The sequence below is a fragment of the Pezoporus occidentalis genome, unplaced genomic scaffold (genome assembly GCF_034315485.1).
Source record: "Pezoporus occidentalis ecotype Australia unplaced genomic scaffold, CSIRO_AGI_Poc_V1 ctg89, whole genome shotgun sequence".
Lineage (NCBI taxonomy): Eukaryota > Metazoa > Chordata > Aves > Psittaciformes > Psittacidae > Pezoporus > Pezoporus occidentalis.
Genome location: NW_026916253.1, coordinates 3,331,659 through 3,358,763, shown reverse-complemented (window position 1 = coordinate 3,358,763; position 27,105 = coordinate 3,331,659). Strand labels below are relative to the sequence as shown.

The window sequence follows — 27,105 nt, the reverse complement described above, 5'->3', positions numbered from 1 at the left end:
AGGGGGGTTGGAACTTGATGATCTTAAGGTCCTTTCCAACCTTAACTATTCTATGATTCTATGATTGTTCCTTGTCAAATGGGCAGTCCATGAAAGAAGCTTCTGATTCTTTCTTTATATATTTTGTAGTAAAGGTCTGTGACCCTTGGGCATAAAAACATAAAGAGCTAGAGGATGACTACTTGCCTGTTCTAGTTTTCCTAATTTACACACTCCTCTGCAGACTTCCTGATGTCAGACTTTCCCTGTGATTGCAGCCTTCATACACCACTTCACAGCCAGCTGTGCACGAGTAGCTGCAGTTTTCTCCCAACTTCTAGTGGATGATTTGGCCAATCAAGAAATGGTTTTAATCATGCTCGTTTCTTGACACCAGTGCACTAGTTTGTTATGACAAACTTGAAGCTCCATTTTATGATTCTCCTTCTGCCACCTCTTCTCCCTCCTCTGCAATCCTCTCTTTTCCCAAGCACTTGTAGTAGAAGTAGACCCTCCAGGTGCATTAGCAAATATTCTGTGGTATCACAGTACTTTCTTTTGAAAAGAGTGCCAGAACAATAAATAAGTGGCATTGTTCACCAGCAGTAGAGCAACGACTGGGGCTTTTGTTCCAGGAAGGGAGCACTTAGGTACCTGCAATTAGCTCACAGCTCAGCAGTAGTTATCACTGTTTTATTGAGGCACTGCGCAGCGAAACAGTGCTTCAGGTCACAGCTCAGAGCTCCCCTCTCTTATTCCCTTGCATTGGGGCCTGCAAGTAATCTGGAGAGGGACTTTTTACAAGGACATGTAGTGACAGGACAAGGGGAAATGGGTTTATATTAGGTTGTTTGGGGTGTTTGTTTTGTTTGTTGTTTTTTTTTTAAATCTTCCTTGTGAGGGTGCTGAGGCGCTGGCACAAGGTGCCCAGAGAAGCTGTGGCTGCCCCATTCCTGGCAGTGTTCAAGGCCAGGTTGGACGGGGCTTGGACCAACCTGGCCTAGTGGAACGTGAACATGGCTGTGGTAGGGGGTTGGAACTGGATGAGCTTTAAGGTCCCTTCTAACCCAAACCACCCTGTGATTCTTTATCCAGTATTCCATGCTTCTGGATATTTTCTCTTGCTGCTGCATGGTGGTTACTGGCCACATGAACCCTGGCCTAGGAATTGCTGGTTTATTCAGGTACCTTATAATTTTTAGGCAAGAACAACTCAGCTTCTTAACAGATCTGTGTGAGTGAGTAAGCACAGAATTCAACAGTGGGCGACCGTGAGGACTGGTGCTGGGTGCAGTACGCTGTGAAAGGAGGCTGCTGTTAAACACCTTCTCCATTTCAAAATGCAAGAGAAAAGCATCTCTTACAGGGATTATTGCAGCACGGCATGATAAACGGATATTTTAATCAACTATTTCAAGGAGCCCCGTTGTAGAATGTACCAATCCCTGTTTAAGACTGTATGTACATTACACACATTCTGGCCTTCAGGGCTGTGTCTCGTACCAGAAGCCAACACCCGAGGTGATGGTCACAAACACACCTGCACGGCGGCGCACCGTGCCGATGCACACCACCCCTCAGCACGCAGCGCTCACACCCCGGACCCTGCCCGCCGCCCTGACGTGACCAGCGCCCGCCACTGCCCTCGCCCCACCCCTCGTTCCCGCTGAGGCGGCCCCGCCATCACGTGACAGGCGAAGTCCCGGGAGGCAACATGGCGGCGGCCGGGTAAGCAGCGCTCCTGGGCCGGTGCTGCCGGCTTCCCTCGCTCTTCACGGGCTCTGCGCCCCGGCCCGCTGCTCCCGGCTCCCAGCCGCGGGCGCTGCGCAGCGGCCTGGCTGTGCGAGGCCGGCGGGTCTCTCTGAGGGGCCCGGGTGGGTCGGGGGTGCCGGTGCAGCCTGCGGAGTAGGCCGGATGTCTGCGCTGGAGCAGGGGCTCCTGAAGAGGACCCAGCTTTTGAGCGGGACGGCGAGAGAGCGGTTCAGGGTCCCGCGGGCAACCTGGCCGCCGGAGCGGTTTGGCAAGGCATACCCCGAACCGCGGGTTATCCTCTAAACTGGGTTAGGTTGGGGAAGTCATGCAGAAAAATGGGTGTGGATTACTTAACGCGGAGTCTTTACCACGTTCGTAGCTAAACTCGGCTATTTTTTGAGTGATTTAAGAAGGTGGTATTAAAAATTAATCGGAATGAGGGGGGACTTTTCACAGGTGGGCCCAACAGGTCACACTGTGACGTGGTTCCGACTTTAATCTGTGGATGGAGGTTGCGTCCCTTTGAGGTCCTCTCTCCTGCCCTGGGTTTCCCAGTGCTGAGCCCCTGTGCAGAGATGCTCCTGCATCCTCTGGCCCTGCTGAGAGCAAGTTTGGGCTGGGGAGGTGGGACATCAAATGGGGCTGGGACTCCAAGTTAACTTTTTTACAAGGAGCACTGTGTTTGCCATGAAGAAGACATCCAGTTTATGCTTTAAAAAGCAGTAGTTGTTTCCCTTGTGTCATTTGTCTGCTTGTGCGAATGTTAGCATAGGCCTTCTGCACTTCATATATTTGATGTGGAAGTAGCATTAAATATTGGCTAATCTTCAGGCTGATGTTGACAACTCAGTTGTTCAAAACCGATGAATAAGGCCCAGTCAACAAAACAAATTATGACTTCTTGAAAACTAGTTTCAGTGGTTTATCATCCTCATTGAAATATGGTTCTTCTCTGCATGACCTCAGTGGAACAGCAGTGGTAGTCCATGAATTTTCTTCTGAAAATAAAACCCTATGACTACAAAAGGTTAGCTGAAAAATGGTGGGAAAACTCCAGAAATAAAGTAGGATTTTTGGTTATCGGTGTGTTCTGGTGGCTTATCAAAGCAAATCCAAAATGTTAGATGGATCATACAGTAGCAAAGTGTAAGCTCTCTGAAAATATAAAACTTATGAAATAAGCATTGAAAATTAACAGATCCAGGCAACAGAAAAATAGCCTTTAAAGAAGCAGATCTAGTTTAATGTTCCTCGCTACAATTCACTTCCAGTATAATGAAAGTTCTCTTGTGTGGGCTTGGCCCTAAGTGATCATAAAGATTGTGTATGACAGAGAGCAGGGAAACTCTCAGCTAATGTAGGAGGCCTTTACCAGACTGAGCAGTGGCTGAATTCTCATACCATGCCTTTACCAGACTGAGCAGTGGCTGAATTCTCATACCAGACTAGAGAAAATGAGGAAGCTGAACTTCAGTTGTCCTGTCCTTTTGCGAGTAGCCATTTCTGACACTGATGAATGCTTATTTGCATAGCTTCAAAGAGACATGCACCACAAAGCAGTGGTGCATGTTTGCATTAAATATGCTTCGTTATCAAATTCCACATGAGAGTTTTGATTTCAGTTTATGGCTGGACACATCAGAGACCTTTCACAAATAGAAGAAACAGACCTTGAAGGACCATCCAATGTATTGTACTAATCAAATTCTGTATTTGTGTGTCTTGTGTCTCAGTATAAACTGAGTGATTAGAGATCATGGATCAGCATCGAAAGGTCGTCATTCCCTCCCTAGAAAGAACTCTGTGGTGGTATTGCTAGGTGGTAAATAACAGTCTTATGCTGGTTACACTGTAATTGCATTTGTATTTGCAGGGGTGATATACACGTGAAGCACTTACATACATATACCCACTCAATTTACTACAGGTGGCATAGCAGTGACTTCTTTTATTTGAAACTGAAAAAGTGCTAAATAATAATTGTGGCATAGACAGTATCGCATAGCCACAGGGTTTTGTAATAGAGCTGGAAGGAATGTGGAAAAAAGACCAGGCCAGTCATAACCTACTGACCTGCCATGTATTTCTTAGAGCCATGATTGTGGCAGAGTGATGGTTACACAGACAGTCCTGTGCGTGAAGACGTTTCTTGTGATGTTGAGTAGGAGAGTTTTTCTTCCTAAATCATTATTTGCAATAGAAAGCTGTACTTTTTTTTTTTTTTTTTGTAAGACTTAAAATTCCTGTCAGTGATAGTCTCTGAAAAGAGCAGAAGTTGTGGAAAGCTTGTGCTGGGATCATGTGTGTGGAGTGACCCAGTCTCTGCAGGCAATGCAGCACTGTGGGTGTCTTGCTGTGCTGCTAGTCCATCTGTGAGGGTGCTGTTAGTTTGGTGTCTCAGTGGCTTGCAGGAGGAAAGAGTGAACAATGGCTGTGGGGGAAGCAAACAGCTCTGAGTTGGATCCTTTCTGAAACCTAGCTGGTTTTCTCTGCAGAATCGCAGTTGTGAAACTAGGTCTGTTGCCTGGCAAGCTTGTACTGTGCAAGGCATGAATTAATATGAGTGCTCAGTGGAGAACCTGAAGAGCTGAGTGGTATTTGCAGCAACACTCAACCCTCCTGTGTCCTGCAGCCCTTGCTGTGGGCTCCAGCATGTTCAACTCCTGTGACTGTTACAGTAGCCTTAAAATAGAGGCCGAGGCCATACCTGTGAAAAACCTGCAAGTCTAAACCAGCTATATGGGCCCAAATTCTGCTGTTGATGAGACTGTGGCATCAAATTCAGGCAGGGAAAGTAGTCTCTTTTGTATTTAAGGAAGAGCACAGTTTTGCCATGGGCTTAGATAAAATGTGCAGAACTGTCATTTTGCACTGGGATGCATTTCAGCTCCAGTGTTGAGATCCCAGTAAAAGGCAGTAACTGGAGCAGTGGGACTATTAGTAGGAATTGCTGCTTGACATTGTTATTTCTTCTTGAGTCTCATTTTGGTTGTCAAAAGGTTTTAAGTGCAATGAAAACATTAATAGTAAACATAATGGGGATAAGAATGTGCCTTTGTAGCAGCTTCCTATGAGCTCCAGGGTGTAGGAATAGTCCTGGAGAAGAAGGGAGATCAGAGTAACAGCAAAAAAAAACCCAAACTTGTGAAGCAGGTAAAATTACAATGAAAATGACCTTTTTTTGCTTCCTTTAAAGCAAAATATAAGACAGGTTGTGCTACAACCTTTGCCTTTTTTGGGTTTGGTTTTTTTTTATCAGCAGATACAAAGATCTGAGAGCAACCTATGGCATAAGGGTATCTGAAGATGTTCTCTCTTCCCTTTTATACTTGTAATAAGGTGAGCATGTGATTTCTAGGCCCCTGCATGGAGTTACTTCGTGGGGGGGGGGGGGGGGGGATCTTGCTTGTGTTTTCAGCCTCTCGTGCATTGCTGGGTTGCTAAACCACCCAAAGCTTTGCACCCAAAAAGCCTTGCCCATACTTATTTTAAGGTTTGCTATCTGATTGAAAACATCCAGCAGCTTTTGTTAGGATAGTAAGAACTTGCTTCACTCTTCCTATAGGCACAGGTACTCCAAAATGAAAGCTTTTGCTGAACTTCCACACTATGCTGATGTGCTGCAATAGGTAGTCTGCAGCCCTTGTAATGATCACCTGCCATGGTGCTGAGTTATCAGGTGTGTGTATGAAGTAATAAAAATAAACACACTGGGGTTTTGTGCACCATCAGCTGAACTCCTAGGCAGATAGTTTGAAAATTGGATTAGCAAGAGCAATCTTCCAGCTTCTAAAATTACTTACGCTGTTATATCAAGTAGATATAAACAAGTAAAATAAAATATTTTATTAGCTTTTTGTGCTGTCTCTGCAGCAAGAAATGATAGGGTTTTAATTTCTGATGCTGATAAAGTCTTTCAAGAGATTACTTTAATGCAGCTGTAAATCAAAGGTTACTTTTCAGATTGCCTATGTAAACTATGTAATAACTAAGATGTGGAACTTTGCTTCTCTAAGGTTAAGTCTCTTGGTAGTTGATTTCTTGCCATCTTAACATAGTACTGCACCTTTCTGTCTTCTCTAGAAGCATATTGGATAGAAAATAACCATCCACCGAGTTAGTGTTCAATAAGCTGACAGAAGCTGAGGTGGAGGGACAAACTGAAATTAAATCATAGGATTTTATTGATAAAACACTATTCATCAATAGTATAGCATGGCTTTGCTATATTAAACATTAAAAAAGGGGAATGTTCTCTCCCCATCTGATTAAAAAAATAGAAAAAGAAAAATCCTACAACAAGCTATTATGCTTCTACAGGTAAAGCTCCAAAAAGTGCAGGTATGGACCTATAAGAAATGTGAACAAATCAGCAATATAGTCTTGTAGTACCGTAAACACCTTAAATTACCAGTTTAATTTAAAAGACAGCTCTCTACTTTTAAACAGTTGAAGCTCTATTGAGTACTTTCCAGGCTGCCTTAGGGGCAGGTGGTGATGTAGGAGGTCACTGGTACCCAGGACCTGCTCCTTGCGCCATGTTTGTATGAGTTCAGTCACTTGCTGAAGCTGCTTGTATGCATGCGAGAATGAACACGTGTATAGACAAGAAGTTTGCAGACACTGTGCAAGTATGGGAAATGCTGTTGTCCTGCATCTGCTATCCATCATCTTTTATCTCCAGTCCCTGTTTCAGCTACTGAACATTTCCCGAAAGGACTTGCTGAAGTTTGCCCAGCTTAATGTAATCGTTCCCTTCTGTTTTCAGTAACTCAGTACTCATTTTCTTCTCTCCTGTTCTGCCTTCACTCAGCCGACCCAGGCTGTTGCTTTCTGCATCTGCTTTTTGCATTGTTTTACCTACAGGGATGTAACGAGTGACATGCTGTGGGCCACAGCTTCAGCCAGCCCTGTCTTCTGTTGCTCTCATTTTCCTTTGGTACTGGTATGAGCATTGTTTGATTGTTGCTTGAGTGATGCTCCTGTGCAGCATCTCTTCCCCTTGAGCGATTAGCATCTTGTTTCTAGAGTTGAACTGAACTTCCTTTCTGTTCTAGTCTGAAGTAACAGACACCGAGTCTGAATTGTGCTAACCACTGACTTTGTCTTCCATTATTTGTCTGTTAAATCTTTTCTAGACCGTCTTTTTGGCTGGGGAATGAGACACTGAAAGTGCCTGTTGCGCTCTTTGCCTTGAATAGAAGACGACTGTGTGATCGCCTGAGACTGAATAAGGATGTTGAGAAGAATTCAATTGTTCTGCTACAGGGTGGAGAAGAAACCCAGAGATACTGTACTGATACTGGTATCGTGTTTCGTCAGGTAAGAGCTGAATCTGAACTCCAAATTAAGAAACTTTCTTCAACTGCATGAATTTTTAAACAATTTTTAATTATTTTCCTTTTATCTGTCATGCACTTTGCCTTGCTTCACTTAAAGAAATTGGCTTCTTTATTACATTGCCTCTTCAATTTCCAGTTACTCTATCTTTCAGTGCTTTAATATGTAGGCTCAAACCTGTTCAAGGCCCTACTGCCTATCAGTGTTTAATGTCATGTTAAAGACAGCAATGGTATATTTCTTAGGTTTTTTTAGTCTTGTCTGTGAGCCAAAAAAATAACTTTCTTTCTGTAGTGAAACATGTTACAGTGAAGCTAAACTGAATTAATTCATAGAAAAGCATATTTCAAGTTTTTATAAATAGTATATTCCACAAAACTGGATGTATCTTAGAATTTACAGCATGTGTCTTCTCAAATTAGATGACTCCTTAAGTACCCATGTGTTCTGTCACAAACAGGACTCAATAACTTGTTAATGTCATGCCAAATGCATTCATAGTCATTGGGGAAGCTGGTGTAGCAGAACCCTAATTATGCATACCACATACTTTGCATGGCTGCTACACTACTTTGTTTTGTGAATTTCAGTGAGCTGTTGTATGTTATGAGGAAACAAACCCAACAAATTTTAATCTAGATAGCATATATCTTAATGTAGTTACTGGTCTGTTTTTAGAGGAGATGCATCTTTCAGAGTATCATAGCATATGTCTGTCCTTACCAAAATTAATCTCTGTATTGTTAGTGTTTGGTTGTTTGCTTGCTTGTTCTTAAAAATTGTTTCTAGTGCAGGTTCCTGTTCTCTGGGGAGGTGGGGTCTTCACTTCAGCACTTGACATCACAACTCAATGACTGTGCAGTCTGCTTTTGCCTTGTTGCATGTGGTGTTTTTTCCTGGTCCTAATTCTACATTGAAAGAATGTATTTTATGGTGTGCTGTATGTTTATTGCACTGAGTTGGCCTTTTCATTTCTTATAGTAGCTTATTAATCTCAGATCCTTTCTAGTTGCCAACCAAAGGATTTGTATTATTGTAATATTGTGATTGTTATTTCACTGTGAAAAGTTTTGGAGCTAAACCACTTTCCCCTCTTCAAAAGCCAGAGAGATCTCTCAGATATGTGGAAGTACAAATTAGTATGTACTGTAGTCTATTTTTAGAGCTGGTAGAAGGGTTTTCTTCTAAGAATATATTTTGTGTTAACTTAGGAATCTTACTTTCACTGGACTTTTGGAGTAACTGAAGCAGGCTGCTTTGGAACAGTAGATGTTGATACTGGAAGATCCATGCTTTTTATTCCACAACTCCCTGAAAGCTATGCCGTTTGGATGGGAAAGTAAGACATACCTTTTAACTGTGTTCCGATATGTCTGGATACTTCATATAATGTAACCGTAGAGCTGGAATGCAATCTCATTTTAATCAGATTCCACCAAATCATTTAGTGTGAATTGTAGTGATACACAATGCAGTGGTACAAAACATGATCAATTGGTATTGATCATATGGTGTCAAATGATCCACTATCATTTAGTAGAGAATACCTTTAGAATTGGAACTCATGCATCTCATGCTATCCATCAAAGGAAGCTGGACCTTAACAAAAAGTACAAGTCTCGTGTTAAGACCAAACAAGTTAAATAGAAAAGCAGGCTTTTCAAGTTGCTTTACTAGTTTGCAGTTACTTTAGCTAATGAGACTTTTTGAATGGCAGAAGGTAGTTTAGCCTCTTCAATACTTTTTTTATATGTGAACTGACAGACTAGTGAATGTGATTTTAATACTTTTTTGTGAGTATGCCATAACTGTCTCTCTATCCACATTGGTAGTAAATATTGTTCAGTGCCATAAAAGTGGAAGAATTGGTTTATTTGTGTGTTCATTTCTTGTCTCAGTCTTAATTGTATTTATGCCCTGTAACAAAGTATAATTTTTTTTTTATTGTCTACATTGTCTCAGAACATTGGATTACTTCTAATTTAATATTTTGAGCTCAGGTTGCCTCGCTTCTAATTGAAGCTATCACTTATATTTTTATGCTAATTTTGGGAAAAAGAAAACAATCACAACCAATCCCATATGCTGAACTGTTCCAGACCATATGGTAGGGCATGGCTGCTGTCTTCTCAGAGAGTTTATATGACTATCACAGTCTTAGACCTGCCTGGGAACTGAAATTGTGTGTGATAGCATAAAAATGTGAATACCGCTGTCTGAAATATTTCAGCTGAGAGCTGCACCTGTCTGGGAGGGTAGGTTCTGTTTAATCCCAACATGTACTCTCTAAAGTCTGTTCTCTAATGGTGCTTGTTCCCATTTATAGGCAAAGCTTTTTCCTCCCAAGTTCTCCTCTGTTTAAACTAGTTCTTTCAAACCTACACTGATTGTGCCTAATCTGAAAAAGTGTAAAAATATTACTGGAATTCCACCGTCTTATTTTGCATTTTCAAAAAAAAAATGTTGTGTTGTTTAGAAATGGTAGCTTTTTTGATTTGTTTGTGCAGCACTCGTTAGTGGTCCGTTTAAAGACTTGCAACTCTGGCTAAGAGTTTATTGTTGTTGTGTCTTCTTACAGAGTATAACAAATTGTCTTTATCACAGCATCCTTGTTTTCTAAATTCTCCTCCTTACCCTTCTGAGTTTCTCTGTTTGAATCTTTGTTTTCTGTCAGCCATGGTCATGTACTTTTTCTGCTTGTCAGAAGGAGGATGGATGAACAACTCATTTGTGAGTCAATACCGGTTCTGCTTCATAAGTTGGTTGGCAGGAGGTACTGTGCACAGCTAGGGATTGTGTTCCTTCCCGGAAGACTCAGTTTTAAGTCAAAATTAGCACTGAAAGAAAAACACAAATAAGTTTGCTTCCTTCAGCTGCTGTTCATCTACTATATTTTGCATTGGAAGTGCTTGTTTCTATGCGTGTGGAAGGCACCGCCTGCCCGCTGAAGAAACATTCATTTAGCATCAATGAAGCACAAATCAATTCAATTCCTTGTACAGTATTTGTGAGGTTGGTATTTTGCAGAGGTCTACAGCTGGTCTTCTAGTTCATAGCACAGGGTGCAGTTGCTTTGCTTAGTGTTTATATTGCTTTCTATTCAAGACAGATGTGGGAATCTGCTATGTGACTATAGGCAGAAATGCATAATTTTCTTAAAATTAATGCAGAAGGCTTTTTGCTGCTATGTTACTGCTACTGTATTACTAAATGTATTGTTTGATGTGTTTCCACTTTTGAAGGACACTTATTTTGAGTTGTTTTCAAAAAGTAGCTTAGGAATGTGACAGTCAGAAGAGTTAATTTTTTTGCCTTGAAGTAAGGTAAAAGTGGGGCTTCTTGGCTTCATTCAAATTGTAGTTTTAGTTTGGCCAAAAGCAGTGAAGTGTCTGAGAATGCTTGCTTGGAGATGAGTAGACTATTAGTTTACAAATAACACACACCATGTACACTGTAATTATTTTAGTCTCACTAACTGCACTTGTTTTTATGAACTGAGGTTCTGCTGAACCAGATGAACTCACCACCCTTGGCTGTGGTATGCAAAGAGCCTGCAGGGACCCAGCACTACGTACTATTGGTGTTGAAGATGACTATCACATCTTCAGAAGTATTATTTATCTTGTCTGACTTCTTGCTGAATGTGGGTCCTCTAAAGATTTGTAAATAGCTGGAAGGCTACCTTTCAGAAATCCTTAAAGCCAAAATATCCTCTGCAATTTTAAAAGGAAGGAGAGATTTAATTTTAGTCAAAGACTGTGGACATTCTCAGAAAACCCCACAAGCTTTTATGATGGCAATCGCAGAATTGTTAGGAGGGTAATTGTAGGACTTTGAGTCCTACCTAAGTGTTGGGAGGGGATTGCAAAAACAGTCTCTCTGTTTTTAAATTGTGAGTGTGGGCATTTCTGCAAATGTTGGTCTAGCCCATTTCTTAGTTGCTGGTTGGGAAAATCTTTTCAGCTAACTTTGCCTATCTCTTAATCTTTACCTCTGCTCCCTGCTCCTGTTGATTGTAAGGCAGAAACAAAGACTCTCACAGGATGGCTTACTCTTGGCCTCCTGAAGTATTTTTCTATTCCTGCTCCTGGAGGAAGAGTTTGGGAAATGAATCTGGTAATACAAGATTGTAAAGCTTCAGAAACGTAACTGTAAATGCCTCTCTTTTTTTTGGCATGTTCTTACCTAGTCAATTTTGTGGTGCAAAGCTGTTAGCAATCATTTCTATTCCTCGGAAGCACTAAGTTGGTATGAGTACATGTCTTACACAGAGACTTCAATTTCACTAATTAATGCTGCACCTGCCATTTATCTCCTTAATTCTAAATGGCAGAACTAGTCAGTGTGCTGATTAAAGATATTTTATAAAGTAAAACATACTGTACAGCAGCTGCTTTGTGTGGAGCGGATGCCAAAATAACTTAATTGCCTTGCCACATAAAGAGTGGTTTTGATGGAAAACAAAAATATTTAACGCTTTCATGCTTTAACTTTAGAAATACATATTAAATGGGACAGAGCAATATTTATGTGCAATTTCCTGTGTTTTCTTTGAAGCCCTGATGGCTGATTAGTAAGTATAACAACATTAATCTAGCATTGCATCCACTGTAAGTAATGTTTTTTTTCCACTTACTTGATTGGAAACTATCTGTATTTGCAAAGTTGAACCTTGGTGTGGCACTTTGGAGCTGTAATAAAGCGCAGTGAAATCCTTTGCAAATGTTAATGTTTTCTCAATGACCTGATGAGGGAGCTTCTTAAGCATTGTCATAATTTTATAAGTAGGTTACAACCAAAATTAACCTTTGGTTTTTGGTGATTAAACTTGACTGACTTCAGCAAAGCTGAGAAGTTTCACTGCCTTTGGAAAAGTTGCAGAAGTATGTGATATTTCTAAATGAGTTTTGTTGATGTGGTGCATACAGTTCCTCTTCTCCATAGCATGGACCTGTGTATTCAGATAGTCTTTGGTTTTACCATCTGAACTGATACGTCATGCCATCCCCTTGTATTTTTTCTCATCATTTTTTCTCTAAAATGAAACACATTTGATGTTTTCTTTTTCCATGTCTGTCATTTCTAGTGCAGTGCTGTGTTTTGGCTTTAGTCTGAGAATTACGTTGATAACACACTTATGTTTTAGGTGTTGCTCCATAGTGTTTAAGCTAAATCAAGGACTTTTCTGTGTCCCAGGCTTTGCAGTGATGAAAGGCATGACCAGGACACCTGACCTGAACTAGCCAAAGGGATAATCCATACCACAGGAAGTCATGCCTAGTATAGAAAGTGGGGGAGTTGTCCAAAAGTCACTGATCTGTGATTGGCTGAGTGAGTGGTGAGCAGTTGTGTTGTGCATCTCTTGTCTCTCTTGAGTTTTATACCTCTCTTTTTATTTTCTATTATTATTATTATCATTATTGTTATTTTTTACTTTATTTCAATTATTAATCTGTTCTTATCTCAGCCCATGGGCTTTGCCTTTGTTCTGATTCTTCTCCCCATCCCACTGGGGTTCAGGGTAGAGGGGTGTGAGTGAGTGGCAGCATGGTGCTTAGTTGCTGGCTGGAGTTAAACCACATGTACCAACTGGCAATTGCAATTTATCTGCAAAGTTTGTTGCTACCGGCAAATGCCATCTGTGGATCTCATGAACATATTCATGTCCTGTTTCTGGTTGTGAATAGCATCAGAACTAATTGCAGTCTTTGCAGTACCCCACTAGTCAAGACTTCAGTCCATTGCTGTTTATCACTTTAACTTCTGAGAACATCAGTCTAAATGGATACAGCACTTTTCAGTGTGGTGGTTGGAGGGTTTCCCAGCCCTTGAAAAGCTCATCTTTTTATCTCTTTATTTATTTTTATTTTCTGCTTCAGGCTTTTCACTTTTTTATTATGACTAGTAATTGGGTTTCAGGTCACATTGTAGTGTTCCTGTCCAGGCAAATTTCAGTTGATTTTGGAAAGTAACAGTCTTGAGAGAGATTTTTATCAAATGTTTTACTATTATTCAGATAGTACATCGGTTACTTCACCCTTCATCCAGTCCTTTTGAAACTCTACAATAAAGCTGGTTGCTTTTGATTGACTAGACTTACTTGTCTAGTTGTCTGTGCTGCTTATTTTCCATGATTCCAGTTCTCTGTAGTACAGTGATTTCCATTTCTGTCTCCCATTGATTTATTACCTAATTTCTCTATGGGTAAAAATTACTTTTACAGAATAATTAGTGTCTGGATTGCTCTTGCCACTGTACACATGGTTGGTTTTCTCTAAACGGTGCTGCTTGAATGCTCCGACTTCTCAAATGATTAGTCATTTGTCCTAGTTTAGTCATTGTCTCAGTATTCTAACTGTGCATGAGCTTTGCTGCTCCAGGATGAATGTGTATTGTTTCTACGAGTTTTACTTTTAGCAATTATTTTTATAAATCTTTGCTTTCCAGGTGCTTAGGTTTCCTTGTATTTCTTGTTGAGAATGTTTTAAACAATAATAGTAATTTATACCAGTCCATTGATTTGCAGTCTCTGCCAGCACGCACCTTTAACTGGATGCACAAGTTGGTGGTTTGCTAGGTATGAAAGTGCTTCTGTTTCCTCTTCTTTTTGATTTGGGTGTACTGAGAAATGAAACCAGCACTAAGTAAATCTGCTTGACAGTGCTGCATTAGAGGTTTTTTAACATCTTGATGTGGCTTCAAACCACAGCATGAGAAAGTTTAAGTCTTGCCTGCGCATGTCTGATTCCTGTGGTATGACAGGGAATGGTGATAACCCCCACCAGGCATTTCTTATTTTATACTTTGTTTAATGTGCTAGCAGGAACATCAACTTCAGTGCTATAAACTCCCAATAACATTTTGATTTACCAGAGAATCCAAGTTTTCTTTTGATCAGGTGTGCCACATGATTTTCCTCCAAGGACTCAGCTGCTGTTGTTAGGAAGGTAGGCTGCAGCAAAAGAAATGCCCACAGCGATTTTCCAGCAGTGCTCCAACAAAGCTCTGCATCTCCACACTGCCTTCTGCTGTGCAACTGCCCAGCTTGAGTGCAGAGCTCTCAGCTTGTCAGCCTGGATTTGTGAAGGCACTTTAGTGAGAAAACTCCCAAGTGAAATACCTACAGTGTGCCTCTCTTGCACTTCTAGAATTCCATGTTTTCAGCTCTTGATATTAACCATTTTCTTTAGGTTTTTCATTCCCTGCGGCCTGGGCTGTCTGTATGTTCAGGAAGGACTCTCTGGGTGCTTTTTCAGTTCAGAAACATACGAAGAGGGAAAAAAAAAACAGTTGTTTGGTTAAAATAGGATAGGGAAAAGTGCAATCAATATTAATGCTTCTTGAAAGCTAAATGTGAGTGAAAACTGGGCAGATTGTGTTTTACTTGCTGTGCATCTATTTGCCTGTGTACCTGCTGGAGCTCTGGGTGTCAGAGCATGGCCTCAACCCAAGTCCTGGGGCATGCCGAATACTTCTTGTGTTACAGAGCAAAGTGCCATGGTGGGTCCAGCACTGTTTGCATGGGTAGGTCATGCCTTTTCTTTCTGCCCAATGCGTTGTTGTGGCAAGTTAATTTATTGTTTAGTTTTCTTTACAAGTTGTAGGATGGGGTTATTATCATCCCCTTCTTAAAGCTGTACAGGTCATCGTAATGGTGCTGTAAACAACAGTATAGCTTTCTTTGATGCTGTTACCAATTAATATGGAAGGTGTGGGACATGTCGCACACATTCCAGAGCTTGCTGTAGTACTTTTATGTGTGGGACATAAAATATTGCTTGTTTTCCCCCAGTATAAGAATTTTTTCAAAGTAAAAGCAGAACATCTGCTATTGACAGATTCAGTATGTAACTTTTTCAGTTAGGAAGCATGAATTGAGACCAAAGTTTGAATGTTATATAGTGACCTAGAAATTATACTTACACTTTTAATCATTATAATTCATCTTGTGCCCTTTTTTTTGGGGAAGAGAGTTTTCTAATGAGCATTTGTCAGCAGTCTTACACTACAAGAAATTTTTCAGGGATTTCAGTGTATAAACATTTCCTTTGTTACATTTTTTTTTTTTTTCTGTAGCTTTATAGAGCCCTTACCTCCAAGAAAAAGTGTTATTTGCAAAGAGAAATAAAGCAAAGGTTACCAATAGCAAGTGTTCTGTGATTTTAGGTAGCTCTTGGTAGTATCTCTTAAATGTCTAATTGAGGCATTGCCTCTTGAGGTAGAATTTATAGAAAGCCTAAAGAACTTTTCATCTTTTGGGAATGCCTGCAGTGGGAATAGCTGAGCAGGAGGAGTGAGACTGAATATTTGAAGTAGTTGAAATGGTAGTTCAGAGCTTGTCTTTTATTCGCAAGAACCATGCCAGTCTCCTCAATACATTATTTCTGTTTTCGTAAGTCCGGTAGTCTGTATGTTGTTCATCGTTATTCTGCTTCTGTATAGCCTGTGTGTAGAGGCACTGGGAAGTCTGGTATCATGCACCCAGCATCCTGTGTCCAGCATCATGCATGTGGACTCTACTGTTTCATCCCTCTGCTAAATATGGCTTCAGTTACAGCCCTGGTTACCTCTTCAAGTCATATCAGCTTGAGTCTTAATCTTCGGTTTCTTTTAAATTCTGTTATTTTCTCAAAATCCGTCTTGCTCTGGACTGATAAAAGGATCAGGGAGTCTGAATTTCTGTGTATGCAGGTATTTCTGTCCTTCAAAGGATAAACCAGGAATCTGTGCAAATGTGGAAAGAGAATGGTGTTAAGGTAGTCAAAACATTGCTGGAGACTGCCTGTGATACCATTAGAATTTTTTTGTTTTAACTCTAGCTTGATGCCTCTTAATCTTCTTATTTGAGATAGTGAAATTCCTTTTGGGTGTATAGGGGATTGCATTTTTTTGGACAAAGTCAGGAACATCTGTGGGTATCTTTTAAAGCCCCCTGTGGTGTTCTTCCTACCAGTTCTTGACACTGTCTTATTTGGTTAATGCTTTGCCATATGTTAACTTGATGCATTGTAATGAGGAGGGAGTTTATTGGTGAATCTCTGACAGTGTTAAAAAACAGCTTTAGTATCCCCTTTTCTTTCTTCAGCTCTTTGTGCTTTGCTGTTTTATTTCTATTCTTATGCTTTAATTTTTGCCAGGGTTCTTATTGTTTGTATGCAGTCTCACTGAAACTTTCACTGTTTTAAGCAAGTCCTGAGAAATGACTTGTTGACTGTGTAGAACTTCAGTTGCTGTTGACTATGTTTGTTCAGTTTAATCCTTATACATGTGTTTCCCCTCATGCAAGTGAAGATAAATGCGATGTAATTCACGCAGGGATTTGCTGTCTGGAAATACAGGCATGCTGCTGTGCCAAGTTCAGGCCCTATGTGCAGGCTAATGTAGGCATTTACTTTGCTTAGTAGAGACTATTTGCTCAAAACAAAGTGAATTTGCCATAAAGTGGTGTTTTATGTCTGTTCCTCTGAATGCGAAAGGGTGGAACGGAGGAAGCAATATGGCTACATCCATGTAAAGGAGGAAGCTTTAATGTGTAGTTTGCTAGGTTTTGGTGTTCTGTCTTGCTGCATGAAGAATCTACCTCTTTGATTTTGTGCTATGATCTTGAACAGTTTCTCATGCACTTTAGGCAATAATACTCTTAGGACCTTTTAAGAAAGCACTGTACCCTGAACATTATTGTTTAGAAACCTTTTTGCTTTAGATTTTCTCATGGTTTGTGTCTTTGATATTTGCCTGTTTGTTCCAGCTTTGTTAATTCTTGTCTATAGTTACTGCTCCTAAGAACATCACTTTCTGGTAACTGTCAGGAGCTGTGGATCTGAAAGATAGTTAGTGGACAAGACTTGTGCATCTGTATTTTAATTGCAGGATATAGTTTTTAGTATGGCATGTCTTGCTTTGTGTCAGTACTTGCTGTCTTCCTCCCTGACATGCGAATAAGAGATCATCAAAATGGTGTTGACTTTCATTTAGAGGTTCCTACTAATACTTAAAAAAAAAAAGTTAATACTGTTGTTTTTTGGCTAAAGTCAGATTCAGTGCTTAGGAATTGCAGGTGATCCTCATTATTTGTCCCTAATGTCTATTCACTGATAGCGTTTGTGATCATAGTGCCTGTTCTAATGTCTGTGCTGTGTTATTAACTTAGTATTTCCTTTGGCTGGAGAATGGTTACCTCGCATCAGAGCTTATGTTAGGATACACCTATTGCTTTCTTTTATATGTTTTGAAATAAGTCCTAACTAGAATTTCTCAAATTTTTGTAATGAACATACCATTAAGAATATTTTCTTCCAACAGGAATAGTTTTACATTCTAGGCTATGCAGTAAAACAAGTAATCTTGAATGACAAACTCCAACTGAAATGCTGAAGAAAAGCTAAATTGGACTACTTCAGGAAAACTGAATTTCATTTTAAAGCTGATCTACTGTAAAAGCTAAAAACGGAATATCTGTCCTAGAAGCATTTAGAAATGCAAGTACAAAGTGACCGGTAGGAATAAGTTATTACATATATTAAAGGTTGTCTGGAAGAACGTTTAGATGCAAATGAAAGCAACATATACCTGTGAATGTATATCACCAATTAGGTTGCAAATATATTAGCAGTTGGCATTTCTTTGGCACTTGTGATTTAGATCCATTTCATTTGTACTTCTCTTCTGAATGCAGTTCTGAAAACTAGAACACTCTTTTATCGTGTTGGTATTATGAGGCTATTGCTCCAGAGTGCTTTAGAATACAAAGAAATGTTGCTTAATGGAATTCTTACGGCAATGTCAAATTTGTACAAATCTCTTAAGGTTTGCTGTTACGAATTCTTGTGCAATGTAATGAACAACAGGTTTTAAATGGTTTTAGACTATGAAACCAAGTTTTTATTGGGTTTCAAGTGGAAACACAACATGGTTAATAAAATATTGGAAAGAAACTGAGGTTGTCTAACTATATAAAAGCTTAAAAATAGGGTTTTCTTTGTGTACTTACAGGTAGGCTATCAGAGCTGTTCATTTTACCGATGGATAAACAAAGGAGTCAGTATTACATTCATGTTAGAAGGATTGACCCTTAAGTGGAGCCAGTCGTAATACTGTGGTCTGTCAAAATTGTTGCTGATGTGATGAGGTTATGTTTTGGTGAAGCATCTTGTTTTTTAAAAATGCCATCATATACCATTGTAAATTTAGTGAAACCAAATGGAAAATTTCAGAATAAACTTGGAAGATTTCAGTAAGCTGATCGACTAACTGGGGCTCCTGGTTACTAGTTTTTAATACTGCACTGGTGGTTTTCCTGTTTGATTGGTATGTAAGAGAAATGAGGTGCAGCTAACTTGGTGTCTTATTTTACTGTCTGCCTTAATGTTTCATACTGTATTTTTGTAGTAGAAGTACTGCTCCAGCTCCTCCTCCTCTTTTTCCCAGTGCTACCTCAGTAGAATTTTGTTTATAATAAAGTTGTCACTTGCTATGATTGAAAGTTGGATCTTCAATATTTGGTGCTTTAATAAAACCTTAGCTGTTAAAATGAGACTGCACATCAGAATTCAGATCTTCTCTTTAAAATGTAGCCTCACATCTTTACACTGTCTTCAGTGTTTCCCAGTTGCTGTGAAGATCTTGAGAGTAAGAAACGAAGTAGGTGAACTAGATTGCTTAAAAGAAAATGGAAGAGGAAAGAGTTATGTAGGAGGCATCAGCAGAATATTAACAGCTTTAATGTTTAACCCAAAATAACTTCAAACTTTTTCATTGGACTGGAAATTGTGATGTGTTTTAAGTGGTGAACTAGAGACACTCTCTTGTTTAAGGGATCCTTTGGTGGAAAAAATGAGGACTGTATTGTAAATAAATAGAAGTTCTGGACTCTCCTGTCTTCTTTCTAATGGCCATAAACTATGAGGTGCCAGATTTTTGCCTAGCCTCTTGAGCATATATACTTGGGCATAATACTGTTGACATTTCTAACAAACCCTGCTATTTGCTTGACGGGAATATAAAATTACAGGGGAAGGATATTGAGCTTTTTAGGATGGCAGTGCATTATCTCTTTAGGTTTTTGCTAATACATGTTGCCAGGGAATCTAAAGTTTTTACACGTCCACCCCAAAACCTGCGAAAATGATGCCATTGTTTCTGTTCACATCTGTTTACAAAAGTGGTTTTGGTTTTTTTTTTTTTGATAGGTAAGGAATAACATGATGCAGCAATATCTGGGATCATATCTTCCACTTGGGTAATCCTTCTAATTAATTTATGACTTGCACTGTTTTTTTTTTTGTGTGTAGTCTCTGCAGTGATTAATCAGAATTTTGAAACTGGCAGCCCATAGCAGCATTACAAAAGACAAAGCCAAAATTACAAAAAATTGTAACCAATTAACTTATCCTACCTGTCATTTGTAGGGAGAAGCACTCATCTCTGTGAAGTATCAGATGTACTTGAAATTAGTATAACTGAATATAATTTTCATGATGCCAGTGAGTGTGAAAGGTACCATTCTTGTGGCAGTGATGGTCAGTGCTAGACCTCAGCCTCTTTTACATCTAAATTAAGTGAAAATGAATACTGAGCCCTGTATCTGCTAAGGAACTCTGCACTGGGACTTTTTTACAGTACCTATGGTGTTGGCACATAATAACCTCTCATAGATCCCTGCTAAACTGAGGAAAAAAAAGTAAGAGGCTGGAGAGAATATGGAAAAGTGTCAATGAGAATCATCTTTTCTCCTCTTTCTCCCTGAGCTTCTGTTTTGCCTCTACGCTACTTTTTGGTCTGTGCAGCACAGAATTTTTCCAGTCTAGTGTAGGCTTCTATGCGCACTTTTTCTGTTTACCTGTATTGTTCTGCAATAGAGTAGATCTCTGCAGAAATCTTCCCAGTGGGAGGGGTAGCTTCAGCACTGCAGTATTGTGGCTCCTGTGGGATGGGTAGGGGATAGTAGTTTGTTGGAAGTGTATGTGAACTGATTTTACTGTATAGTCAGAGGTGCAGAGTGCCTGAAGAAGCGAGGCAGAGCTCTCAGTGCTTCAGAGAGGAGCTGAGAAGTCTTGTGCTGTACTTCGTACTAAAAGTCTTGCTGACTTCTGAGCAAGGTAGGAAGAACAAGACCAGGAAGGAGGTGTACATCTGGGAAATGTGATGGCTTGTCACTGGGTCTGGAAGAGTCAAAAGTACCTGGAAGATGACCTAGTTTAACAACAGAGAGAGAGGACGGAGGATTGTGGGAAACTGCTATTTTCTTTCTCTCAAAGTAGAGAAAAAATCCACAGCCTTGAAAGGATGATGAGCTACTTTTGTTCCTCAAAAGAGTGATTGTATACATAAGAGGTGTTGGAGGGATTACATCCAGAGTGGAATTAATAATGGATTAATATTAAACCCTAACCAGAGAATTAAATCATCATCAGTGTGCTGTAGACCACACAATGGTAGGAAAGCAACTAACCAAAACAAAAAGTTGAAAAATAGCTTGTGAAAAAAAGTTTTCTTATTGGCCTTTTGGAAAATGAGAACTACTCCTACTTCAACTGCATTAAATGAAGTGAATAAAATCCAGCACATTTTTGTGCATACTTCTAAGAAATATTTACAAGAAGCAGTTCCTCAATTCAAACAATGCAGTTAATTGTAAATGGTGTTTTGGAGGTATTGCTCTAAAGAGCGTACGTTACCATAAATTACTCTTGCCCATAAATTAGCTGGTTTTACAGTGGGGATTCTTCTGATACCAGATGAATTAGCTGAAACTGTAAAAGGGAACAAAAATGGAAAATGCTAAATCTGTTTGTAATATTTCTGGAATATTAAAGCACTTCAGTGTATGAGGAATGAAGGAGAGGAAACGATGCCTGTAGGAGAAACAGATTATGCAAAAGTTGGACATAAGGGAACTATAAAATACAAGGTATAGAAAGATAAGAGGATATAGTGATTTTTTTTAAATTATATGTGAAATCAGCCAGGGAGAGAAGATAAATGATAATTGCTTTGAAATCTCCAACACTGATGGGAAGAGTCCACAAAAGGAGCGTTGCAAAAGGGAACATACTATGAGGTATTCTTGTGTTACTTTTGAGTAGTACTTTCACAGATAAATAAATTCTAAAAAAAAAAAATCTGTAATTTACTACTTGAGAGCACCATAAGTGCTTCCATGTTGTTGTTCATGCCTCAGCCCAGTGCTGTTTGGAGTATAAAGGAATGTAAAATAAAAAATGGGTGCACAAGATTGAAAAAATGATGTAAATCAGACCTCTGGCCACCAGGTACTGCAGGCAGCAATGGCACAGGTCTTTGTTGTGGAGCCTTCTAAAGATGCTGAGCTCATTGTCTCACGACTTCTACTCTTCCTCACTGCAAGGGTTAGAAATTTTCTTCACTCTCCAGCTTAGTTTATTCTTTCTCCAGTTGGTCTTGGGTTCTTGTAGTTTAAAAAACTGAAGGTTTGGTCCTGCATACACATCTTTTGCTCTCCTGCTGTGACTCAGAAAGCAAAATGCAGGGGATCCTCCAAATTCCAGCTCTTCCAGCCACATTTTTCTTCTGTTTTTGTTACTCTGTGGAATGATATAAGCTGAGTGGGTTTTTTTAATTTTTTTCTCTTGAGATTACAATTTCACAATTACGTTGAATGCGTTTGTTTCAGTTGCAGGGGATGGGTAAGGATTGTAATCAGAGAAAATCAGGTACAAAATTAGTGTTTCATTCATTCTTTGAATATAACACCACTCTTTTACTATCCCACATCCTTCCAGTGTCTGGTGAGTTGGAAAGTTGTGTATAAATAGCAAAAATCTTTAAAAAAATTGGCTTGTGTAGAATGAATGGGGGGAAAAAAAGCCCTTTAATTCCAGAGGAGACCATGAAATCTAAGTATCCATGGACTGGATTAAAGCACACTGATTTTTGTAGCCGTGGCAACTTCCTGTGTAATCTCCTATTTTGAGAAATGGGGTCAAGGATAATATTATTAAAACATTCCTCATATCTGATTCTGTTGTGATAGTAGAGGATATTATTTCTTTGTCTGTGGCCTTATTAAATGTAACAGTTAAACTACAACAAACAATAAAGCTAATCCCAAACATTTCTTTTTTGTTGTTTTCCAAAGGATTCATCCCCCTGAATTCTTCAAGAAAAAATACGCTGTGGATGAAGTCCACTACGTGAATGAGGTGAGTTCTCTGTGTGTCTGAATATTTTTCTGTGAATAGAAAATCAATACATGGCAATGATTGCTTTAGTACTCTGTTTACTGGATATCTCCTGATTTGGTGGGACTTTCCCCCCTCTGAGTTACTGGAAATGGTCCTTCATTCTATTAAAGCACTTGTCATTTATTATTTTTCCTTTTCTTTAAAGACTGCCGTTTTGAGCTGAACACTAAAGTCTTAATCAAAAAATGGTCTCATGTTTTTTGCATTGTGAGACCTGTCAGTCTGCAAATTTACCCAACAGAAACATGTTGTTAAATACATTTTTTGCAATGCCTTAGAGATTTGACAAGATTGCTGTCAGCGACATTGCATGTCCTAGCTCTGACTTAGGAGCTGACATTTATTTTATGACTCCAAAGAGCTGTGAAGAAAGGCTGTCTGCCTTACTCTTAGTTTATGTTGAATCAGTCTAATATTTGAATAAGCAAATATGTTCATTTTTTAAAATACAAGTGTGACCTGCTTAGGTAGGTTTCTCATTTCATTTCTGAGCAGATGTTTGTATACTTACCCACCTGTCCAGTTGTCTTTTCTTTGGTAGGAAAGCACAGCAGGGTGAGGACAGTTTTCCTGCTAAACTCTGTGGGTGATTTTCATAGAGAGCAGGTTGAAAAGGAAGACTCTGATACTTCTGTCCCTGCAGAGCACTAACTCTGACACACCAGACCAAAAATTCTGCTTTCGTCAGCTGCAAGGATGTTTCACTTCATTTTCATAATGAGTCCAGCTATGAAGTGAAGTTTGATCCCGTATTTCAGTAGCCTGGGGTGAAGGAAGCTGTGGAGACATTGCTTTTTGACGTGTGTGTCATGTACAACGCAGGTGCTCCAATGCTTATCTGTCAGACGCTGAAAATTGCAAGTGGAAAATACATGATTTATTTTTAAAAATCACTTTTATTTTGGATCACCTTGGTTGTTTTGGGTCACTTTTTGTCAACTGATGCCTATACTGCAGTTCTGTTATCTACTTGCTTACTGCTTAAAAACCTCTGTGGGGACCAGTAAACTGTCCGAGCATAAAGGCTGCTTTCCACCTGAACTGCATGTATTGAATTCAGAAGCTGTTCAGCTTCCTATAACTTTTGCCCAGTTTGCTAAGGAGTTGGGTTTCTACCATTAGGACGCTGGGGGCCTTATTTACAGGAGAGTTTTATGTCAACAAATGACCAACTTGTGTAAGTGTGTGATCCTGATACTTCATGGGGAGGAAAAGAAAAAAGTAGAATTGGTATTTTTGAACCTCACTGCCACATGTTTTCTTTCGTTAATATTATTAGTATGCTATTAAGCTGTTTTAAAATTTCATGGACTGTGCACCATGGAATGATGTCATCTGTTCATTGCCTGAAGAAATGTGTAATTCAGTGTCCACCTTTCTGCAGCTGCTCTGAGAGCCTACTTCTCTACAAGCCCAGTGATCTTGTTCTTAGTTTGTAAATGTTTGAAAGATACTGAAGGAGCCTGATAGAAGTATTAGCAAAAGGTGACCAGTGAGAGTAACAGTAAATACTTATTACTAAGTATTTAGCACATTGTAGCATACTAATATTAATGCATGTGTGTTTTATAGGTACTACTACATTGAGGATATAGTACCTTGTTTCTTACTATTTCTGTGTGACTTTACAGCTTTTTGGCTCATATTTCCTCTGTTGTCTGAGTGATGACAGTAGACTTAATTTTAAGTTCTAGTTGGTATTTATGTGTTCAAAGGACACCATCAATTTAGGCACTGCATTTCTGTCTAAATGTTTTGTGATCTGCTGACATGTTGCATTTCTCAGGTAATACTTCAATATCTGAAAGATACCAGAGGAGCGTTTTTGTCTTTGCAGCTTGTTTACTTTGTATACAGCACATGTTCATGAAAGTGTTATCAGCGTGATTCTGAGGAAGAAAAAAAATAAATTAATAGCAATATAAAATTTCTTTTTAGATATCCAGTGTTTTGGCTTCGAAGAACCCTTCTGTGCTTCTTACTTTGGTGAGTCATATTCTGAATAATAACTGTTCATGTTTTTGAATGAGGAGATCAGATTATTCAGCACTTCTTCGAACTGTTATTCAAAATGTCTTCCTCCCCATCTTTGCCAAATTTGAGGCCACCTGTGTATAGTCATCTAGACTTCTGGCTCCTTCACGATCTCGAAATTTGTAACCTTGGGCCTTCCAGTCTATATTCTTGCTGCCAAAAGCTTTATTTGTTTTCTGGTAAAACATGACAAGCCTATCTATCATCGCCGATGCTATCCTCCAGCCTGTGTACAATGACTGCAAACTCCTTTTATGTTTTATGCTGTTCTGGTCATGTCATGAGCATGTTAGGGCCTTTCTGTGGGATTCCCATAAGGATACAGGGTATGCTTTTCCTGCATGAAGTTGGTAAGAGCAACTGCTGGAAGGAGGGGGTGATACCAAATGCCTGCCAAGTATTTTGAGTGGTGCTTGCTTGTTTCTCTGGTAGGAGGATGAATGAGTGGGTTTAAAGCCTGCAAGTTTCTTCTTCCCCATCACCTCTCTCCCAGCTGCTTTCCTTGACAGATGTTTTGTAAACTGTATGAAATAATTTGCTGACTGAGCTTTCCCTTACAGCAAGTGCAGTGGCACCTCCTGGATTTATCAATGACCAGGCAAAAAATCCCTCCTTAAAGCAGTCACATAGCATGAGATCTGATTTCTTCATCCATTACGAGCAGAGGCCCTAAAAAGTTTTCAGTCTTTCTTCCACTTACATTTGTATACATAGGCATATAAAAGATGACCTTATCATTTTCTTTCATGTTCTTTAAGAGAAATGAGTGGGAAAGGGAATATTTGATCACCTTGTACTTCTTCATGTGCATTTCTGCACATCAAGTTCTTTAGTAGCTGTCACTTCATGAGCATCCTGTTGTGTGAAGAATTTTAACCTGATTTTTGGCTGAGAGGAAGGAACTGTGATTCTTCCAAATTCCTCCCACTGAAGAAGTGTGCAGAGAAGGGAAGAGCTCTTCTTTTTCTGCCTGAATGGACACTTGGTCCTCTTTCCTGTGGTCTCTTTCCAGATATGGAGCTGTAATGCTGCTCCACAGGGTTTCCCAGGCACAGTGTTCGTCTGCTGTGTAGCAGCCAAAGTACTCTTGCTTATGCTACTTGTTTGAATGGAAAGCTGTAGGTGAACAGCATGCAAATTTAAATAATAAGCATTGCCAAGGCAGGGCGTAATAATTTATTTTTAAACGAAATTACTTTAGAAAAAAATTTGTCCATTTGTTATTCTCTTGCCCACTGTTACTATACAGGTCTCCTAACTCCCTCTCAAGACGTAAGGGAATTAGAAATCAAAGCCTGCCGTACTCCTAAGCAGCACATCCTAACCTAAGTTCTGTGTTGGTATCCTATGAAAGTCTGGGGTTTCAATTATAGTCATTCAAGTAAACTTACATATAATTTTTCCTAAAGACTCACTGCAGTCAGGTTCTGCCCATACTGTTGTTTTAAATGCTTGTGTTCAGCTCAGAATCATGGTCCTTTTCATCTTTTCCCTCCCAGCATGGTGTTAATACTGATAGTGGAAATGTCACCAAGGAAGCTTCTTTTGAAGGAATCAGCCAGTAAGTGACAAGACTTTTTTATCCATTAGTTGTTGCACGGTTATGTTAAATCATTTTGTACTTCATGTTAAATGATGTTTTGCCTAGTCACAGGATGTTGAATGGCAGATGAAATATATTAATACTTCTTTGGGAATAAAATGTTTCACAGGTTTCTAATGACTTGAAATACAGTGGATTTTGGCTTGGTTTTGTGTTGTATTTTTTTCTTAAATCTTTTTTATATCTGACTTTGTCCAATGTTTCTCTTCGTTTGTTTTTGCTTTAAGTATCTAAATCCAGAAAAAACCCATCCCTTTGCCTCTATTTCCACAACTGGGATTGGAATGTTTGGGTTTCAGATTTCAGGAAAATTAGTCTTTAGGAGGAGCTTCTTTCTCTTACTGACTTCCTTGTACATTATTAAGGTAGGTATTAGTGATTCTGGTAAGCACAATCTTCTGAAAAGATGTCGCATTACAGGTGAAAAATTAAAGATCACTTTTCTGCCTAGATGTGATCCTTTAGTGTCCCTTGATGTTGTCTTTATATGGAGTTTGGCTGCGAGTGGAGTAAAAATGTTTTCCTGCTTGCAGTGTTTTGAAAAGGCAGTAAATAACAGTGCATCACAGCCTGCTCTGGGATGTGAAGATGATGGCCTCAATTTTGAATGAAATTCTGTTCTAATATCCCCAAATGAGATAATTTTCAATTTTTTGCTCAAGTGTATGGCAAGAAACACTCCCCCCATTAAAAAGCCTGTTCAAAAACCCCACTTATTCTGAGATGTTGAGTAGGTGGTCTTTTTTTTTTTTAATACTTGACTCCCAGTCACCCTGCTACATTTTTCTCCATTTGCCTCTGTTGAGAGCATATTAATTCTGCAGTGAAGATTGTAATGCACAGTATTTGCTGCAAGTCTGAGCACTGGTTTGTATAGTCCAAGAGTGTGCTTTCTGCTGGGATCATCTTTTCTCCCTGTCAGGTGAACTGAAATCTGGAATCTGATTCCATAATTACTTTGTTCTCCCCTACTGTTCTCTACAACCTAAATGGAAACATAATGAGTCTGTCAGGGATATTGGGGACCAAGGTTTCAGACTTTTAGGCATCTTCTGCTGCTCGGTGAGTTAAATATAAACTATTCCAAAATAAAGCAAGCAGTTTTAAATGAACATACAGCAGTATGATGTTCTGTTGCTTTGACCAAGTGCATACTCGTTTATCTTACACTCTCCA

At 39.4% G+C, this 27,105-nt stretch overlaps 1 protein-coding gene across 2 annotated transcripts in view; it reads left to right on the top strand.

The window, feature by feature from the left end:
• Positions 1-1,660: 1,660 nt before the first annotated feature.
• Positions 1,661-27,105, top strand: part of PEPD (peptidase D) — a 141,030-nt gene continuing 115,585 nt past the window's right edge. Inside the window, exons 1-6 of one of the 2 annotated variants that reach the window (XM_062604884.1) lie at positions 1,661-1,707; positions 6,870-7,053; positions 8,283-8,410; positions 22,187-22,250; positions 24,231-24,278; positions 25,826-25,887. In XM_062604884.1, the coding sequence (XP_062460868.1) occupies positions 1,694-1,707; positions 6,870-7,053; positions 8,283-8,410; positions 22,187-22,250; positions 24,231-24,278; positions 25,826-25,887 (500 nt within the window). In that variant the 5' untranslated portion in view covers positions 1,661-1,693. Of the gene's footprint in view, positions 1,708-6,869; positions 7,054-8,282; positions 8,411-22,186; positions 22,251-24,230; positions 24,279-25,825; positions 25,888-27,105 lie in introns of those variants that run through there. The other variant, XM_062604885.1, reaches the window with a different exon arrangement.